The 14,787-nt window shown below is 38.2% G+C and overlaps 3 protein-coding genes across 5 annotated transcripts; all 3 read left to right on the top strand.

Annotated features, from left to right (window-relative positions):
* The first annotated feature begins 382 nt into the window (after positions 1–382).
* Positions 383–3,400, top strand: LOC140008615 (protein HEAT STRESS TOLERANT DWD 1-like). Its single transcript, XM_072053439.1, has 9 exons — positions 383–606; positions 770–933; positions 1,179–1,257; positions 1,619–1,801; positions 1,895–1,993; positions 2,568–2,733; positions 2,825–2,931; positions 3,066–3,205; positions 3,289–3,400. Exons 1-9 carry the CDS (start codon positions 559–561, stop codon positions 3,398–3,400), a joined length of 1,098 nt encoding a protein of 365 aa, XP_071909540.1. The 5' UTR covers positions 383–558.
* A 2,479-nt stretch (positions 3,401–5,879) lies between these two features.
* LOC140008439 (uncharacterized) lies at positions 5,880–8,636 on the top strand. Its single transcript, XM_072052768.1, has 2 exons — positions 5,880–6,263; positions 8,049–8,636. Exons 1-2 carry the CDS (start codon positions 6,131–6,133, stop codon positions 8,357–8,359), a joined length of 444 nt encoding a protein of 147 aa, XP_071908869.1. The 5' UTR covers positions 5,880–6,130; the 3' UTR covers positions 8,360–8,636.
* A 254-nt stretch (positions 8,637–8,890) lies between these two features.
* Positions 8,891–14,247, top strand: LOC113693599 (uncharacterized). Of its 3 annotated transcripts, none has more exons than XM_072052766.1 (12): positions 8,891–9,633; positions 9,728–9,766; positions 9,896–9,947; positions 10,047–10,120; positions 10,207–10,337; positions 10,843–10,966; positions 11,088–11,272; positions 11,372–11,683; positions 11,796–12,509; positions 12,842–12,949; positions 13,271–13,338; positions 13,808–14,247. In XM_072052766.1, the coding sequence occupies exons 1-12, from the start codon at positions 9,609–9,611 to the stop codon at positions 13,893–13,895; spliced, it is 1,920 nt and encodes a 639-aa protein (XP_071908867.1). In that variant the 5' UTR covers positions 8,891–9,608; the 3' UTR covers positions 13,896–14,247. The 3 variants fall into 3 exon arrangements, with proteins under 3 accessions (XP_071908867.1, XP_027067948.1, XP_071908868.1); XM_027212147.2 differs by having other exon boundaries at positions 8,892–9,633; positions 11,793–12,509; XM_072052767.1 differs by having other exon boundaries at positions 8,899–9,633; positions 11,178–11,272; positions 11,793–12,509.
* The last annotated feature ends 540 nt before the right edge of the window (positions 14,248–14,787 follow it).

The following is a 14,787-nucleotide window of genomic DNA, read 5'->3' as shown; positions in this document are numbered from 1 at the left end:
CCTTTCAGTAGTATAACTTTAGAAGCAAGTTTCCATTAATTTTCCAGAACTTGTGCACTGCTAAAATTTTGTATCCATCCACCCAAATTTGCAACAGATTGAAGCTATGGACGACTTACATTGGTAGTTCTGAGGTTCATTCTATCCGATTGTTATCCAACCCATGAGAAATACGCTTAGTACGTACGAATTTTGATTTAAAATTTACTAAATCTTTTTGAATGCTGCATGTGAATTAACTGTGTGTATAAAGGTAGAGCAGAATCTTTGGTCTTAACCATTTTTAACTTTTTGAGACCCTAATATTGCCTTCATAGCAAAAAATGAAATCTTACAAATGTGGCGTGGCACATAAGGAATTCCAAGTAAAGGATTTTAAACTGGAGCCCCGTCTACCTTTGTCCGCCGCTCCACGCACGATTCTAAAGCCCTAAACCCCTAAAGTGGTGTGCATATTCTGTTCTAGTGTTCTGCTCCCTCAGATAAAACTCCGTATTTCTCACTCCCTCTCCTCCGCCCCTCACCCTCAAACAAAACGAATATTAGTTGCAATTGAAAATGGTTCGAAGCCTCAAGAATCCCAAGAAGGCCAAGCGTAAGAACAAGGTCGAATTTTAGTACTAGCCCTTTTGCGTCTTCTTTTAACTCAAGCATATAAGAGGAAAAAGGGAAAAAAAAAACCATCTTTTATCCATTTATTCCTTTATACGTGTTAAATCAGTTATGAAATCAATTAAAGGTTGAATTTTGACATGAACATCTTTATCAGGGAGCTAAAAAAGGAGATGGGTCGTCATCAAATTCTGCGCCGTCGGTGCCAACAAAAGTGTGGCAGCCAGGAGTGGATAAGCTGGAGGAAGGAGAAGAGCTTGAGTGTGACCCTACTGCTTACAATTCTCTCCATGCCTTCAATATTGGCTGGCCCTGTTTGAGGTACTGTTTTCCTCTCTCTATCTCAATTGTTAGTTTGAGTACTGTTCACTTCTTTCCTAGTTAATTTTCTAGGTGTGATTTTTGTTAATTAGCTGTATCAGTGTGCTTGTCTGCTCTGAACTATTTTTCTGTACCTTTTTTTTATTGTCATTGAAGTGGGTGGGAATGGGAGCTGTGGGTTTTGCTCGATGAGAAATGGATCAAAGTGTTTTGTTTGTTTATTTATTTTCTTTGGCTTTGAGCAGTTTTGATATTCTTCACGACTCGTTGGGATTGGTGCGCACAGAGTTCCCTCATACAGTGTACTGTGTCGCCGGAACTCAGGTGAGTTTATTGGGTTATCCCGTCTTATTGGACCCTAACCAAAAAACTCACGAGTTCATGCAGGAAGAGTTTAATTTGGTGGGATACTTTTGCTAAGCTAAAAGGCTTATGGAATTGTTTTTAGTCAAGAGATCATTCCGTATATCAAAAAAAAAAAATTTTTTTTTGCCTTGGAAGATACTGTAAAATTTATTCTACAGTGTTCCTCTTTGTCTTAATCTTCCTTGAGCATTTGCAACTGGAAAATTACTGCATTTGTTGTTTCTTAGACCATTGACTGAACAAGCTCTTTTGTTTGTATTTATATTTATTTTTATGTGGGCTTCTGATTTGCTTCTTTTTCTTTTCGTATTTCTTATAGGCAGAGAAAGCTTCCTGGAACTATATTGGAATTTTTAAAGTATCTAACATTTCTGGCAAGAGACGAGATCTAGTTCCGAATAAAGTAAATGCTGATGGCTCGGAAATGGATAGTGATAGTGGTGATGACAGTGACACGGATGATGAGGAGGAGGGCAGTGGTTCTGAGCCTCCTGTTTTGCGGGTATATCATACTTCCTTTCATGTAAAACCTGTTCAGTTTCATATAATTCTCTTTTCCTGCCTAACAATTTATGCCTTACAATGAATCTAACAGCTCCGCAAGGTGTTTCATGAAGGATGTGTTAACAGAATACGTGCAATGACACAAACTCCCCATATATGCGCTTCTTGGTCAGATAGTGGTCATGTCCAGGTCCGTTTCTTGCTCCTGAGTTTTTGGTCAATTAAGTCCAGAATTTTGGATTCCACTTCAATACCATGCTATTTGAACTGTGTGCAAGTTAAAAGAGTTTCAATGTATTGTTGAACTGTGTGTGAGGTTGCACTAGCAGCCTCTTAAGTCGGAGATATGAACCAAAACCATTAGAAAAGTCCATGGTACCTCCACCATCTTATTGGCAGGTGGTAGGAGAGAATTTCTGTCCTCGAGTTTTCTAATACCATAGAAACAAAGAGAAATGTTAGAGGGAAATTTTATGGTTTTCTGAAACTCAAGTTAGTACTCCGTTTAGTTGATGGAACATGCAAGGGCCTTGGCATCACATATTTAACCTCAGCGGCACTGAAAAGTGGGTCCAGGAGTGCTTGTCATTATAGAATTGACAATCAAACTCTTTCCTAAATTTGACTTGAACCATCCAACCAATTTGTGAGTTCACAAATGGGTTTTTTGTGCCTTTAGGTGTTTGTTACTGGAAAGCTAAGATACTTAGAAGGCATGCAGTTCTTTTAATTTCTTATTTGTGCATGCTCCGATGGCTTTGCAGATCTGGGACTTCAGCTCTCATTTAAGTGCTTTGGCAGAATCAGAGACGGATACCAGCCGTGGAGGTTCTGGAGTAATTAATCAATCTCCTGTAATCAAGTTTGGGCATAAAGATGAAGGCTATGCTATAGACTGGAGTCCTCTTGTCCCTGGAAGGCTTGTATCAGGTACTGCTTCATGTTTATTGTTTCATGCATTCAGCCAGCAACTCTAAATGTTGTATTCGACCCAAAATTGATGCTTCTTTCATCGCGATAGGGGACTGCAAGAATTGTATTCATCTGTGGGAGCCCACATCCAGTTCAACTTGGAATGTGGATACCGCTCCTTTTGTTGGACATACTGCAAGTGTTGAAGATTTACAGGTACAATAAAATTTTTCAATCAGAATTTCCATCTCCAAGAGATAGAAATCACTTGATCTATGAATTGCTAAGTGGTAAAAGTTCTGTTTTGTATTTCTAGTTGAACATTACTCAAGTCACTTATTTCTTTACAGTGGAGTCCTGCAGAACCATATGTATTTGCCTCTTGCTCTGTGGATCAGAAGATTGCAATATGGGATACTCGTTTAGGGAAGTCTCCAGCAGTGTCGATAAAAGCACATGATGCAGATGTCAATGTGATCTCATGGAACAGGTGTTAAAATTGCTTTCATTTGACAATGTCGTATAATCTTTCTTCAAGTTAGTTTACTTATGTAGTCATCTGATTGTAACTAGGCTTGCAAGTTGTATGCTGGCCTCTGGAAGTGATGATGGGAAATTTACCATTCGAGATCTAAGAATGTTGAAGGTATGGATTTTCGTTCAAATAATATCTAGCTACTCATAATCAATTTTAAGGACGAAAATAAATTTGTGTGATGATTTATTTTCTTATCCTTTATGATAGATTTGAACAGGATGATAACCAAAATGTGGATATCCTGTTCTTGATCTATCTACGTGTGCTACCAATTTTAATGAAGTATATTTTGGATCATCCAGAGATAGTTTCACTTTCTTTATTCTAGCTTGCTCATACGGTTGCCTCTACTTTTTTTTTTTTTTTTTTTTTTTTCAAATATCCTCTTCTGTCATAGTTTAGTTTCTTTAAGTTCACTAATTTTATACCAATTCTTTTGTCTTTTATTTGATGATATTCAAGCGTACCTTACATGTAAAAAGTAAACAAGACCTTCTATTCCTAACAGAAGTAAGCGTTGGAATCTTTTTAGTTACTCTATTTGTTAAGACTGATGTAGAGTTTTTAGGAAGCTCAACCTCATGAGCAGTTAAAATGTTTAAAACTTGCAATCCCATAGAGAATGTACATGGCTGTCGGGAGCATACTTAGACCATCGTGGGGCTGACATAGAAGAAAGCTCTAGACTTCACAGATCATGAGTTGACATGGGTGAAATATGTAAAACAAAAACCATTCACTTTTTAGACTGGCTCGTTCAATCATTATTGTGATCAATCAAGGCCTTCCAAAAGAAACCCTTTTTTTTTTTTTTTGGGGGCCGGGGGTGGGGCAGAGTTCTGCAGGAGAGGAAAGCCATATGGTTGATAACGATGATTCACAATTTTGCAGCAGCTTTTGGAGCCATGAGAAGTCTAGCACTGTAGCTAATGCCTAATACGGGAGGATTGTAGTTTTGCGATCAAGGGTCCTCCCGGTGAAACAATTAGGCCCTCCATGTCTCCTGACTCCCTCGATCCCGTGCATGTACATTGTAGGAAACACGTTTTTATAAACAGCTTTGCTTTGTTCTACCCAAAAAAAAAAAAAAGGGATAAACAAAGTTGTTCTGTAGATCAGTTTCAACTTCAAATGTGATAGGAGATCTGAGAGAGGGCATTTGATTAGGTTCTTTTAAGAGCTTTCTTCCACTTCAATTATACTGCCTAAATATCTTGGATTTGACAGGAAATTGATGAGCATTGTCAGCTCAAATTAACGCTCTTATAACAGCAAAGTCTGCGACTTCCAATTTGGCAGAAGTTAGTTAAGGATAGAAATTTATGCTGGTATGTATCAAATTGTTTCCGATCGAGGAACAACGGTTGAAGTGCAAACTGTGGAGTTCCGCCATTCGACTCATTTAATCGACCTCATCATTGGACAGTAGTCCTTGTTCCTAAATATATAGATGAGAATATATTGATATTGTTCAATATACATAGCAGTGATTCAAAATTCCACCAAGTGAGCAAATTAATTCTTGGGCCAGTAATTTCCAAGGTAGCAGGAAGATAACCTTTTTTTTCCTTTGGTTTGGCCGAATGTAACACCTATTATTATTACTCATCCTACACTAGTCTATACGAGGAAACATTTTATTAAACTGCAGGTTACATGAATAATCTATATTATACAATTAAGCTACTAAAGGTTTTTCCCAAAAAAATGCATCGTCTTTATAGTATAAGCGGAAAATTTGAAATTATTTAGGGAAAAAAAGAGAAAAATGGAAAAGCAAAAGAAACAACAAGGAAAGATTTAAATTGCTCAAACTTGAATATATCGTTGGTTCAGCACTTGTTGATGCACAATCAAAAGCATATCAATTTTTGTTACATTCTTTTTTTTTTTTTTGTTTTTTGTTGCTGCATATCAGCTCTAGATGCTAAAAAAGTAGATATAAAAATATGAGTATATTTTATATACACTGACGGTGTATTTACTATCACGGTTAGATATATGACACATATTTAAAATTTGAGTTTCAAATTCAAATTCGGATTATATGTCATACATCTAGTGACGAAAGTGTATATATTGTCAGTGTATATAGAAGATTGATCCTAAAAATGTACTAATCTAGATACTAAAAGAATAATAATATAATGTCATTCTTAAAGCAAAATAAGGGTTAATTCTAATAAACCCCCTCAAAAAATAATTTTTCCCCACATTACCCCTTGTGCTATTATGAGTTTCTAATCGTGTGTAATTGGGTCGGGCAATCTCATTTTGTTGTACAGGGACGTTAACCCTCCATAGCATAGGGAGGAAATTTTGGTCAATTCACAAATGCATATGCATTGAGCATGCCAAATTCATCCTAAAATTGGGGTTTTCGACCTAATTATACCTAATTGAGAAATTTGGAATAGCACAAGCACAAGGGGGGGGGGGTGAATTTTTTTTTGTCACTTGTCATTATCTACATTTACACCTACTTCTAGTCCTAATTTAGGTGGGTGATCCAACATGGTCACGGGGAATTGACGGGAACTAAACCACCATCGGACCATACGGGAGGCGATGTGAGGAAGGCAAGTTTTTTTTTTTTTTTGTGGGGATTTATTTGAACTAACCCAAAATACTAGTGATATACTTATTATTTTGGGTGATTGTACACCAAAATAAAATTCTATAAGCAGTGCATGAACGTGGCACGGAAGCGCGGAGCACCAGTTCCTAACCTAACGGGCCTCAGATCCGTCAATGGCCGTTGAATTGAAACGTGAAAGCTGAAGAACTAAACTATTTAGGACTGTTGGGGCCCAAAACAACAGTCTGATCGGTTGATTCAGAGCTAGAAGAGGCGGAGAAAGGCCGAAAACGAAAGAGATGGAGGGTGGTGGTTCCAATAGTAATCCAAGTTCGGCGGCGTGGTCAGCACCTCAGCTTCCCACTGACCAAAAAATCAGACGCATGAAACTCTATTGGCGTGCTGCTTTAATTTCCAACTTTGTTCTTGGAGGTCAGCACCCACCCCCCCCAAAAAACAACTCCAATACTACTATCCTTCTTTCTTGCGCTCGCGCTACTTATTTCTGTACGTGCTTGCTTATAAATGCACGTCTACATTACTGCTGAATTTGCTCTGTGAAATGGTGATTGCGGGGATTTATGAAGATGCTCTGTGTTGAACGATTGAAGCCCAGCTTCTTCATTTTTTTCCCCGCATTCTTGAGTTGCTGTTTTACTTGGGTTCCTCGTCCTTCTTGACAATATTGCATTTTTATACGTCCATGCATTTTGTTCAGGATAGTGTGCTTGGCGGTGATCGTTTGAAATGGGGTTTGAGGCATGTCCCTTTCGGCCCCAGAAGGTTGGAGGAAAGGGAGGTGGGGATATTGGGACTGGGGGAATGGTTGCCTATGTTCTGTTTGATTTAATGATAGGACGTCACATTGTGCTGACACTTAAATGTTGAATGATCAGGGCAGTGTATGGCTGGTTTTGATTTTTTTTTTCAGGAATTAAATGGAAGGTTTTTTTTCCATACGTGTAGTAAGATGTTGTAGTCATTATTTCCTTTTGCCTGCTGTTGATGAACCTGCGACATGGACTTAAATACTGTGAACTTTTAGATTTGGTTTTCAGGGGACTCAGCGAAGTATTTTGCCTGCAGACTGAGGCAGGGAATCTCTTTTTCTTGAAGTGGGCTAATGAACCATGTCAGCCAAAATATATGACATAAAATCTTGACTAGCTATTGATTTTCATTTGGCTATACCCCTTTTGTCTCTTATGCATTTGTAGTCAACAACATGAACAGGCTACTATTTTTTATGTTTGTAGGTAAATGGATAAGAAAGTATTTAGGTTTGATAAATAGCCGAGTGGATCAGTTATTGTTACAATCAACACACTTGCTTGGCTCTTATACGTGAGTATGTGGGCTGTTTAACTATAGAACCCCACCATCTATGCTAAGATCAAAATTTTCTGTTGCCTTGATCAAAACCATTGTTATAAGAATAGTTTGACTTATTCGGGGATGAGATCTTTCTCAATGGGAATCAAATCCTAGTCTAAGTTGTTTGCGCTGATACTTTTTGTTCAATACTAAAGTTTTTCAACCTTTTTGCTTTTTATGTCATCTTGCTGTTGAGGTGAGGAAGTAAGAATAGCTAAGAGGATACTGGTAAACTAATCTAAAACCTTGAAAAGAGAGATGTCTTACAACCATTTCGAAATCCAGAATTTTGCTATTTACTTACCAAGCATATGTGGGATAGTTTGTCTGTACGTGGACAGATGCTTGTCAACTTACTGCAAGTATTGTTGACAAATATTTGTTCTGTAAAGGCCATAAACAGACCTGTAGGGCTATGTCCAGGCACACTGCCCATGGAATTGGCTGCCATCTCAGCCTGTGGCGGGATCAGAAGGCCTGATCAATTACTTCTTAAAACTTTCTCTGTGCAATATCCTTCTTGCTACCTGTAATACTTAAAGATACAGTGTTTACATTTGGTTAACGTGGGACCTTTGAGGCTTTGATGCATATAAATTCAAAACTTGCAACAATTTGAAATGCAGCATGCTAGTTTTGGGGCATCTTTGATGTATGAGTTTTGATGTGGAGAAAAAAGGATGAGAATTGATATTTCTTGCTTCTTGAATGGTAATTAGTTTTCCAACTTGAGATCATTTACGTTAGAGCATATTGAATTAACTTCTTATTTCTGTCACACAGAAAGCCCTCAAATTCTGATATCTCCAGCCAATTGCTAATCTTCAATGGGTGTTTTTGCAGCCTATCTGTTCATCATGCCAAAAAAGAAACAGATCAATGCAGAGAGCAGCAAAGCTGTAGAAGCTGTACCCCCTCCTCCAGTTGAGACAACCAGTCCAGTGCATGAGGAACCTCCCTTTATTCCTTCCCCTGAAGTGCCTGTGAAGGTGCAAAAGCCTGTCCCAGAAGACCAACAACGTGAGCTATTCAAGTGGATACTTGAAGAGAAAAGAAAGGTGAAACCCCAGAATCGTAAAGAGAAGCAGCGTATTGATGAAGAGAAAGCTATTCTGAAGCAGTTCATTCAAAAGGAATCCATCCCAGGTATCTGAAGTGTATTGGTTAATTATGTACTGACCTATTCTCAAGACGGGTATGATTTGGCTCATCCTTGATTGAAGCAAAAGTACTCACTCTTCGTGTACATTGTTGCTGTCAACTACCAGTTTGATAGTTAATGGAAAGGAGCTGACACTAGCCACCACGACTAATATCCTTAGTTTTTGTGTTTTGCTGTAGAGGAGAGATACTTAACAGGGAAAGCAAAGATGAGTGCTTGAGTGGTTTTGCTCTTTGTGGATTCAATAGTTGATTTTGGCGGATTCAGTACTTGAGTGGTTTTGCTTTTTCCTAAGAATGCTTTAACTGCACATTTGATTTTTGTTTCTCTTAATTTCGGTAATATCATCCTTCTCAGCAATAATCTACAAAGCTAGCCAGCCGTGCATAATTTCAATCACAATGCCTTTCAAGTTGGCTTCCTTCCCGAGCAACTTGTTCTGGGACCTCCCATGAAACAGAACCTTTGCGCGCTTGGGCCATGTTCGAAGCTGGGGCATGCCCGAAGTAATCTTGCCTACGGGCCTGTGTTCCGCAGGTCCATCATATTCCTTAGGCAATAATGCGATCAAATTTTTGGGCATTCATGATGGTATGGACTTCCAGGGCTATGATGGTTTCTGCATTTATTGGAGTTCGCAGAACGTCCGCCAATTTCATTTGTAAACATTGGGCTCTTTAACTCCCCACGTGGAACGATTATGCGTGCTTAAAAGTTTCGAAACCTCTAATCAATCCATGCAATCCTGCTGAATTACATTGGCCTAATAACAGAGTCAGAAATCAGTTCGTTCCATTTCTTGCACCAACAATAATCTGATAATCTCATACTACTGAATTAGTTTCCTGACAACAATTAGTTGACGATTTCGCGAAAAAGCCACAGCTGAGGCGGAGGAGAGAGTAGAGACAGAAGTACAAATTTGGCGTTCTGCCTTTTGAGGTGGTTAATAAGCAGCTGGGAAAAAAACTGGACCCCAGCATGAATTTTTCCTTTCCTCCAGTCCAACCACATCTGCATCTGCGGGCTTCCATTATTTCATCCAATCTGAAATCCGCATTCCACTTCTGCCCAGGAATTCGTAACTGTCCAAGGAGTCTCCAGCATTTCATACGGATTGCAATTGACTTGAAACTCTCGAATTTTAAACTGGAATCTTTTGCCGCAAAAATAATAATCCCTGAACTTTCTTCTTCGTTTTAGCTCATTTGGTCAACTTCCATTCCAGATTTCCATTTCTGATGCCAGGAACTGTCCAAGTTTCAGGTATTGAGAGACTCCCTCCCTTTATTGTTATATTTCAGAACGAAAGTTTTTAAAACTTTTCTCAAGTACACCTATTTCTACTGATGCACCACAGTTATGGAATTCAAGGGCCTTCCTTCAACATGCTTGAAGCGTAAGTAGTCAACTCTCCTCCTTCCCTTTTAAGGTTTTGGTGGATTGTTAGAAGGTGCAAGACCTCAGCACCCTTACTTGTATAGTTACACTGGAGAGAATGTATTGATGAATATCTATTGTGATGCAGTTTCCCTGGGGAAAAGAGAGTATCTAACTTCAGATACAGGGGACTTCTTATTGTAATGAACCCTACTTGAAGTTTTATTTTGTATTGATGTTCCTCTTAATTTATTAACTCAAGGAAAGATAAGACTCTTAATGTGCTTAACATTATGCAGCCCATTGACAACTCTTCACGACAATTTGGTTGTTAGGCTTCTGGATGCTGAGGGAAATGAAATAGCTCTCACAGGTTTAACACATCCCCAAATCACTTAAAGATATTACCTACTGGTTTATCATTTTAGTCACACGGAGCCTGATAAGGGTTCATGGCAGGCATTCAGACAATGTCGATTGTTGAAAAGGTTTCTTGGGATGAAAAATTTCCTCTTGATGGAGGTGGGCATGTGCACTTGAAGTTACAGTTTGTTCTCAATCAAGAAGAGCGAAATCGCATCCGCTTAAAGGTACTGTGTACCCATGCTTTTGTTTGACTTGTAATCATTTGATTACAATCTGAAACCAGGCTTGCTACATGAATGATGCTGTGCATTTCACTGCTTCAATTAATAAATGAAAGGTCATAAGACTGATAACTGTTAAAAGGCCTCTATGATAGTCAGAGTATGAAATATCAACAGAGCCTGTCACAATTCTTTCCCAAATCCACCTTCACCGCAAAGCACATTTCTTGCCCTTCCTTTCTACTTACTGAATGCAGAATTATTTAGATACCATATCGTCTGAGATAGAGCTGCATTGCCTTTTGGGTAGTTAAAAGGCTTCCAAGACGGCATTTCTGTAGAAGAGTCAGTTAAAATCTGTATGTCAAAACGTAAGAAAGATAAATGGCGATAGAATTTGGTTATATATCGCAACTTAGTAGCTAAAATTAAGCTAAATTCTGCTTGCTTCCAGCAGCTTATGATATATATATATTTAACAATTGCATGTGCACGAGCCCTTTTGCAGAGAGAAGCAGCAGTGAAAAAGAAACAAGAGAGTTTCTCCTACATTAGCAATGAAAATCCAGAAATTGCAACTTCATTTGGTGGTTCTGTCACTTTGCCCCCCCAGGCCGAGCAGCAGGTCTCAGGTTAGTTCTGACTAGGAATTAAGAATATATAATAGGACAGACAAATTTTTGGCAGCAAAAGAAAATAAAAGAACATTTACAACATCGCCTGTATGTGTAACTGCTTCTACCTCTTTTGAAGAGAATTTTGTTGATGATATGACTGCTATGCCTTCTGAAGAATCACAAACAAGAAATGTTCCCAAAGTTGTGACCCTTAATAATGTTACAGTGCTAGCCAGTCTATCGCCAAATACTGATGTTTCCCCTGCTGGTTTACAATCTAATTATCAAAGGGAAGAAGTAAACCTCCTCCAAGTAAACCCAGTTAAGGATCAAAACTGTTGCTTGATAAACTTTGTTGTTTCCGGGCAAAAATATTTTTAAATCAGTTAGATTTCCTAACAGTCAAGCCGCCTCTTTTAGAAGGCTATGGATAAAAGAGCAGGGACATTCACTGCTCCTAAGATTCATGGAACTGAAGCTCACCAGATTGCATCTGAAGAGGAGCCTGACACTCAGCCATCAGTGCCTAAAGTTGATGTAAATCTGGTTTTTGGCAAAGAACAGTCATCTGATTCCATAAACACTGAATTAGATTTTTTACAAAAGAGCAGTTCGGCTTCTATTAGGCTGGAGGATGATGATGTCGGTAAATCTCCGAAACGAGGTCCATTGGAGAAAACACCTAGCAATGTGAGAAAGTTAGTTAGTGCTTTTGAAAGTAGTCTGCCTAAGGTACTTCAAGACTTTTTAGCACTAGCATGTTGCTGCATTTGATTTTTCAAGTTGTATATGTATTTTTTGTTCATACAAAAATTCAAGATGTGGTCCACCTGGATTCCAGCAGGATGTGAAATCATCTGTAAAAGCACCAACTGTCAGATCTGAACCGAAAAATGTTGGGAAGGGAGGTCATTTGAAGGACTGTGGCCCAAAGGATGTCACTGAACCAACAGAAACAACTTCAGGAAGGAACAATAATCCATTTGTTGCAGGGGACATGAAACCGACCCTGGCTACTTCTGATGAAAGGGAAGAGCCTTTTGGATCTGGCAAAAGTTCTGTTAGCAACATATGGAGTAAGGTGATAGAGACATCAGAGCGTGAATTAGTGGCAGCCATTAGACCAGTAGAAAAAGAAATGAGTACAATTGAATGGATGGAATCATGTGCACAGTTAGAGAGATCATCAACTACTGAAAAAGCTAGTACATCTGGTAGAATGCATACTGACCATTCTGAAAGAGCTTTCTCATTTCGGTTGTCTGCTGAGAAACAGCACTCTTCTGCCACTTCATATGCAGAAGGAAAAGGAAGAACCGATTCCACAAAAACTGATTTTCTAGTGGCTTCTATAAAGAAATCAAAATCAGTAAAATATTGTGAGGAGGAGAATTTTAATTCTGAAAATTCTGGCATGTGGATATTCCCAAATGACACAAAACACTTGTGTATCACAACTGCAGGTAAGAGAGTAATGAATTTGTTAGGAACTGGTGCTACTGAAGCCAAACTCCATCAAAAGAAGAACAGTTCCTCTTCATCTGGCGATACGAGGAAGGTATCTGACTTTTATTGTTTTTTCTGAAGTTGCAGTAACATTCTTTGGATAGCACACATACTGTTTTACCCTTTCAGTTATTCATACGTACTTGATAACCTCAATTTTAGGATCATTGATGTATATATTATTGGGTAATCAGCAATATCCATTGCAATTAGTTAGCCCCAATAGAGTTGATTAAAAATTCAGCTTTACAAATTTCATTCCATGTAATAGAGGAGTATTGATCAAACTCAGATCACACAGGCCACACGTACAGTTCTTCTGCTTAATTTAGCTATCAATTCTGGATTGTTATTTGAAGGTAATTAGTTTTAGCAATTTTGCAGCATGGATCTGACTATGAGATGAAAAAGCGTGAGAAAGAATCTCAGAGTCCTAGAATATCAAGGTCGGAGAGCTCCTCAAATGATGCCTCTGGTGGACTTGTTGGACAGGTTAATTAAGTTATATGATTCTTCCCATATGTACGTAGTCATCTAGCATGGTTCTTTCGGCAGTGCACCTGATACATTTAATTGGAAAATGTTCGTCTTATGACTGCTTTTGTGAGCATAATCATGATTCTTGTAGAAGTTTATCTTTCTGAAGTACTTCTTGACCCAGTCCTTTGCATGGTGCAACATACACTATCAATACCTTATGGATTTTGATCTGACACTCCAGAACATGGTGATATTACTTAATGCTGCACACTAACATACTCGCAGAAGAGCAAGATAACTGGAGCTAATTTTTATAATTGTTCTTATTCTCAGGTGATAAAGATTGCAATCATCGTGGGCTTTGGAATACTTGTTTTCTTTACTAGACAGCGAGAGCCCAGGTTTGTCAGCAGCTTATGTTTGAGATGAGATCAGATTCGCTTTTGTTGTTTTTTACTTCGCACTGCTCGAATTGTTGATATGAAACCCCAATGAAGAAGAAAGTGCATTAAAAAAAAAAAAGAAGAAGAAAGTGCATCATCACTTTTTTGAAAAGATTTTCTTGTGCAGAGCACAAAATTGAAAGATAGGTTCTTTTATTTCCGTCTTGTAATGCTTACCACCATTAACACATGCACGCGTCATCACATGTTTGGAGAATTTTCTTTGTTGAAGTGTATAACCAAAACAGAATGCTTGGCCTGTTAGTGATTAACGTGTATAGTCGGGCGAATTCCAGGCTTCTTGTATACTGTCCATCCAATACGCTTTGTCCAGCTAAAGTAATTTAAAAGAAAAAATTGCTTTGTCCAATTTTTACAACTCTTTTAGTCTTTCTGCTATCTGAATGATTTTGTTCCTTTTTGTCAGAAAGAGCAAAAGAGACACAAATGATCCTTTCTTCACAAGTTCAGAGTACATGGATGAACATACAACTACAGCAGAACAAGTAGACTGACAGCAGACCAAAGAGTTGGATATAACACTGACTTGCTAATTGCGTATCGTCATAGATCATACTAACTTTGACCGGGCTCTCTAGTCGCAGACAAAAGCAAAGGAGGTTGGATCTCAGAAGCATTCGTCGCCCTACGTGTGTTGCCTATGTCTTTTGCAGATTCTGGAGTCCTTTTCTTGATTAGTATGTATACGGGTAGATAGTCTGAGAGACGTCCACATAGCTTATACGTGCAAGACATTTTCATGTCCCTGCTTCACGTTTCCATCTTAATTACATTGGCATCAAAGCTGAATGAAGTTTAGACATTAATTGCAGACTGGGGAAGCAACTTTGGCTTCTGCACACTAAATCCCTCTGGAGTTACATACGATACGACCCTTTCAGTAGTATAACTTTAGAAGCAAGTTTCCATTAATTTTCCAGAACTTGTGCACTGCTAAAATTTTGTATCCATCCACCCAAATTTGCAACAGATTGAAGCTATGGACGACTTACATTGGTAGTTCTGAGGTTCATTCTATCCGATTGTTATCCAACCCATGAGAAATACGCTTAGTACGTACGAATTTTGATTTAAAATTTACTAAATCTTTTTGAATGCTGCATGTGAATTAACTGTGTGTATAAAGGTAGAGCAGAATCTTTGGTCTTAACCATTTTTAACTTTTTGAGACCCTAATATTGCCTTCATAGCAAAAAATGAAATCTTACAAATGTGGCGTGGCACATAAGGAATTCCAAGTAAAGGATTTATAGATATAACTTTCGCAAACATAAATAACTGCAAGTTCCACCGTCCCTTTTGATGCTTATAATTGCAATTCAATAAATTCTTATTATATCATTCAATAATTTAAAATTTTAAAATAATTTAAGAGCTGATATCTTT

The sequence above is a fragment of the Coffea arabica genome, chromosome 6c (assembly GCF_036785885.1).
Source record: "Coffea arabica cultivar ET-39 chromosome 6c, Coffea Arabica ET-39 HiFi, whole genome shotgun sequence".
In the NCBI taxonomy this organism is placed as follows: Eukaryota; Viridiplantae; Streptophyta; class Magnoliopsida; order Gentianales; family Rubiaceae; genus Coffea; species Coffea arabica.
The sequence above is the reverse complement of the archived record's forward strand: the minus strand, read 5'-3'. Positions and strand labels throughout refer to the sequence as shown.

Excerpts from the sequence above, each read along its gene's own strand:
- LOC140008615 (XM_072053439.1), top strand. The coding sequence starts at position 559 with ATGGTTCGAAGCCTCAAGAATCCCAAGAAGGCCAAGCGTAAGAACAAG. Across the intron at positions 1,994-2,567 it reads CAGATAGTGGTCATGTCCAG|ATCTGGGACTTCAGCTCTCA; the intron begins GTCCGTTTCTTG and ends ATGGCTTTGCAG. Across the intron at positions 2,734-2,824 it reads CCCTGGAAGGCTTGTATCAG|GGGACTGCAAGAATTGTATT; the intron begins GTACTGCTTCAT and ends TCATCGCGATAG.
- LOC140008439 (XM_072052768.1), top strand. The coding sequence starts at position 6,131 with ATGGAGGGTGGTGGTTCCAATAGTAATCCAAGTTCGGCGGCGTGGTCA. Across the intron at positions 6,264-8,048 it reads TTCCAACTTTGTTCTTGGAG|CCTATCTGTTCATCATGCCA; the intron begins GTCAGCACCCAC and ends GTGTTTTTGCAG.
- LOC113693599 (XM_027212147.2), top strand. The coding sequence starts at position 9,609 with ATGCCAGGAACTGTCCAAGTTTCAG. Across the intron at positions 10,338-10,842 it reads GAAATCGCATCCGCTTAAAG|AGAGAAGCAGCAGTGAAAAA; the intron begins GTACTGTGTACC and ends GCCCTTTTGCAG. Across the intron at positions 11,684-11,792 it reads TTGAAAGTAGTCTGCCTAAG|CAGGATGTGAAATCATCTGT; the intron begins GTACTTCAAGAC and ends CCTGGATTCCAG.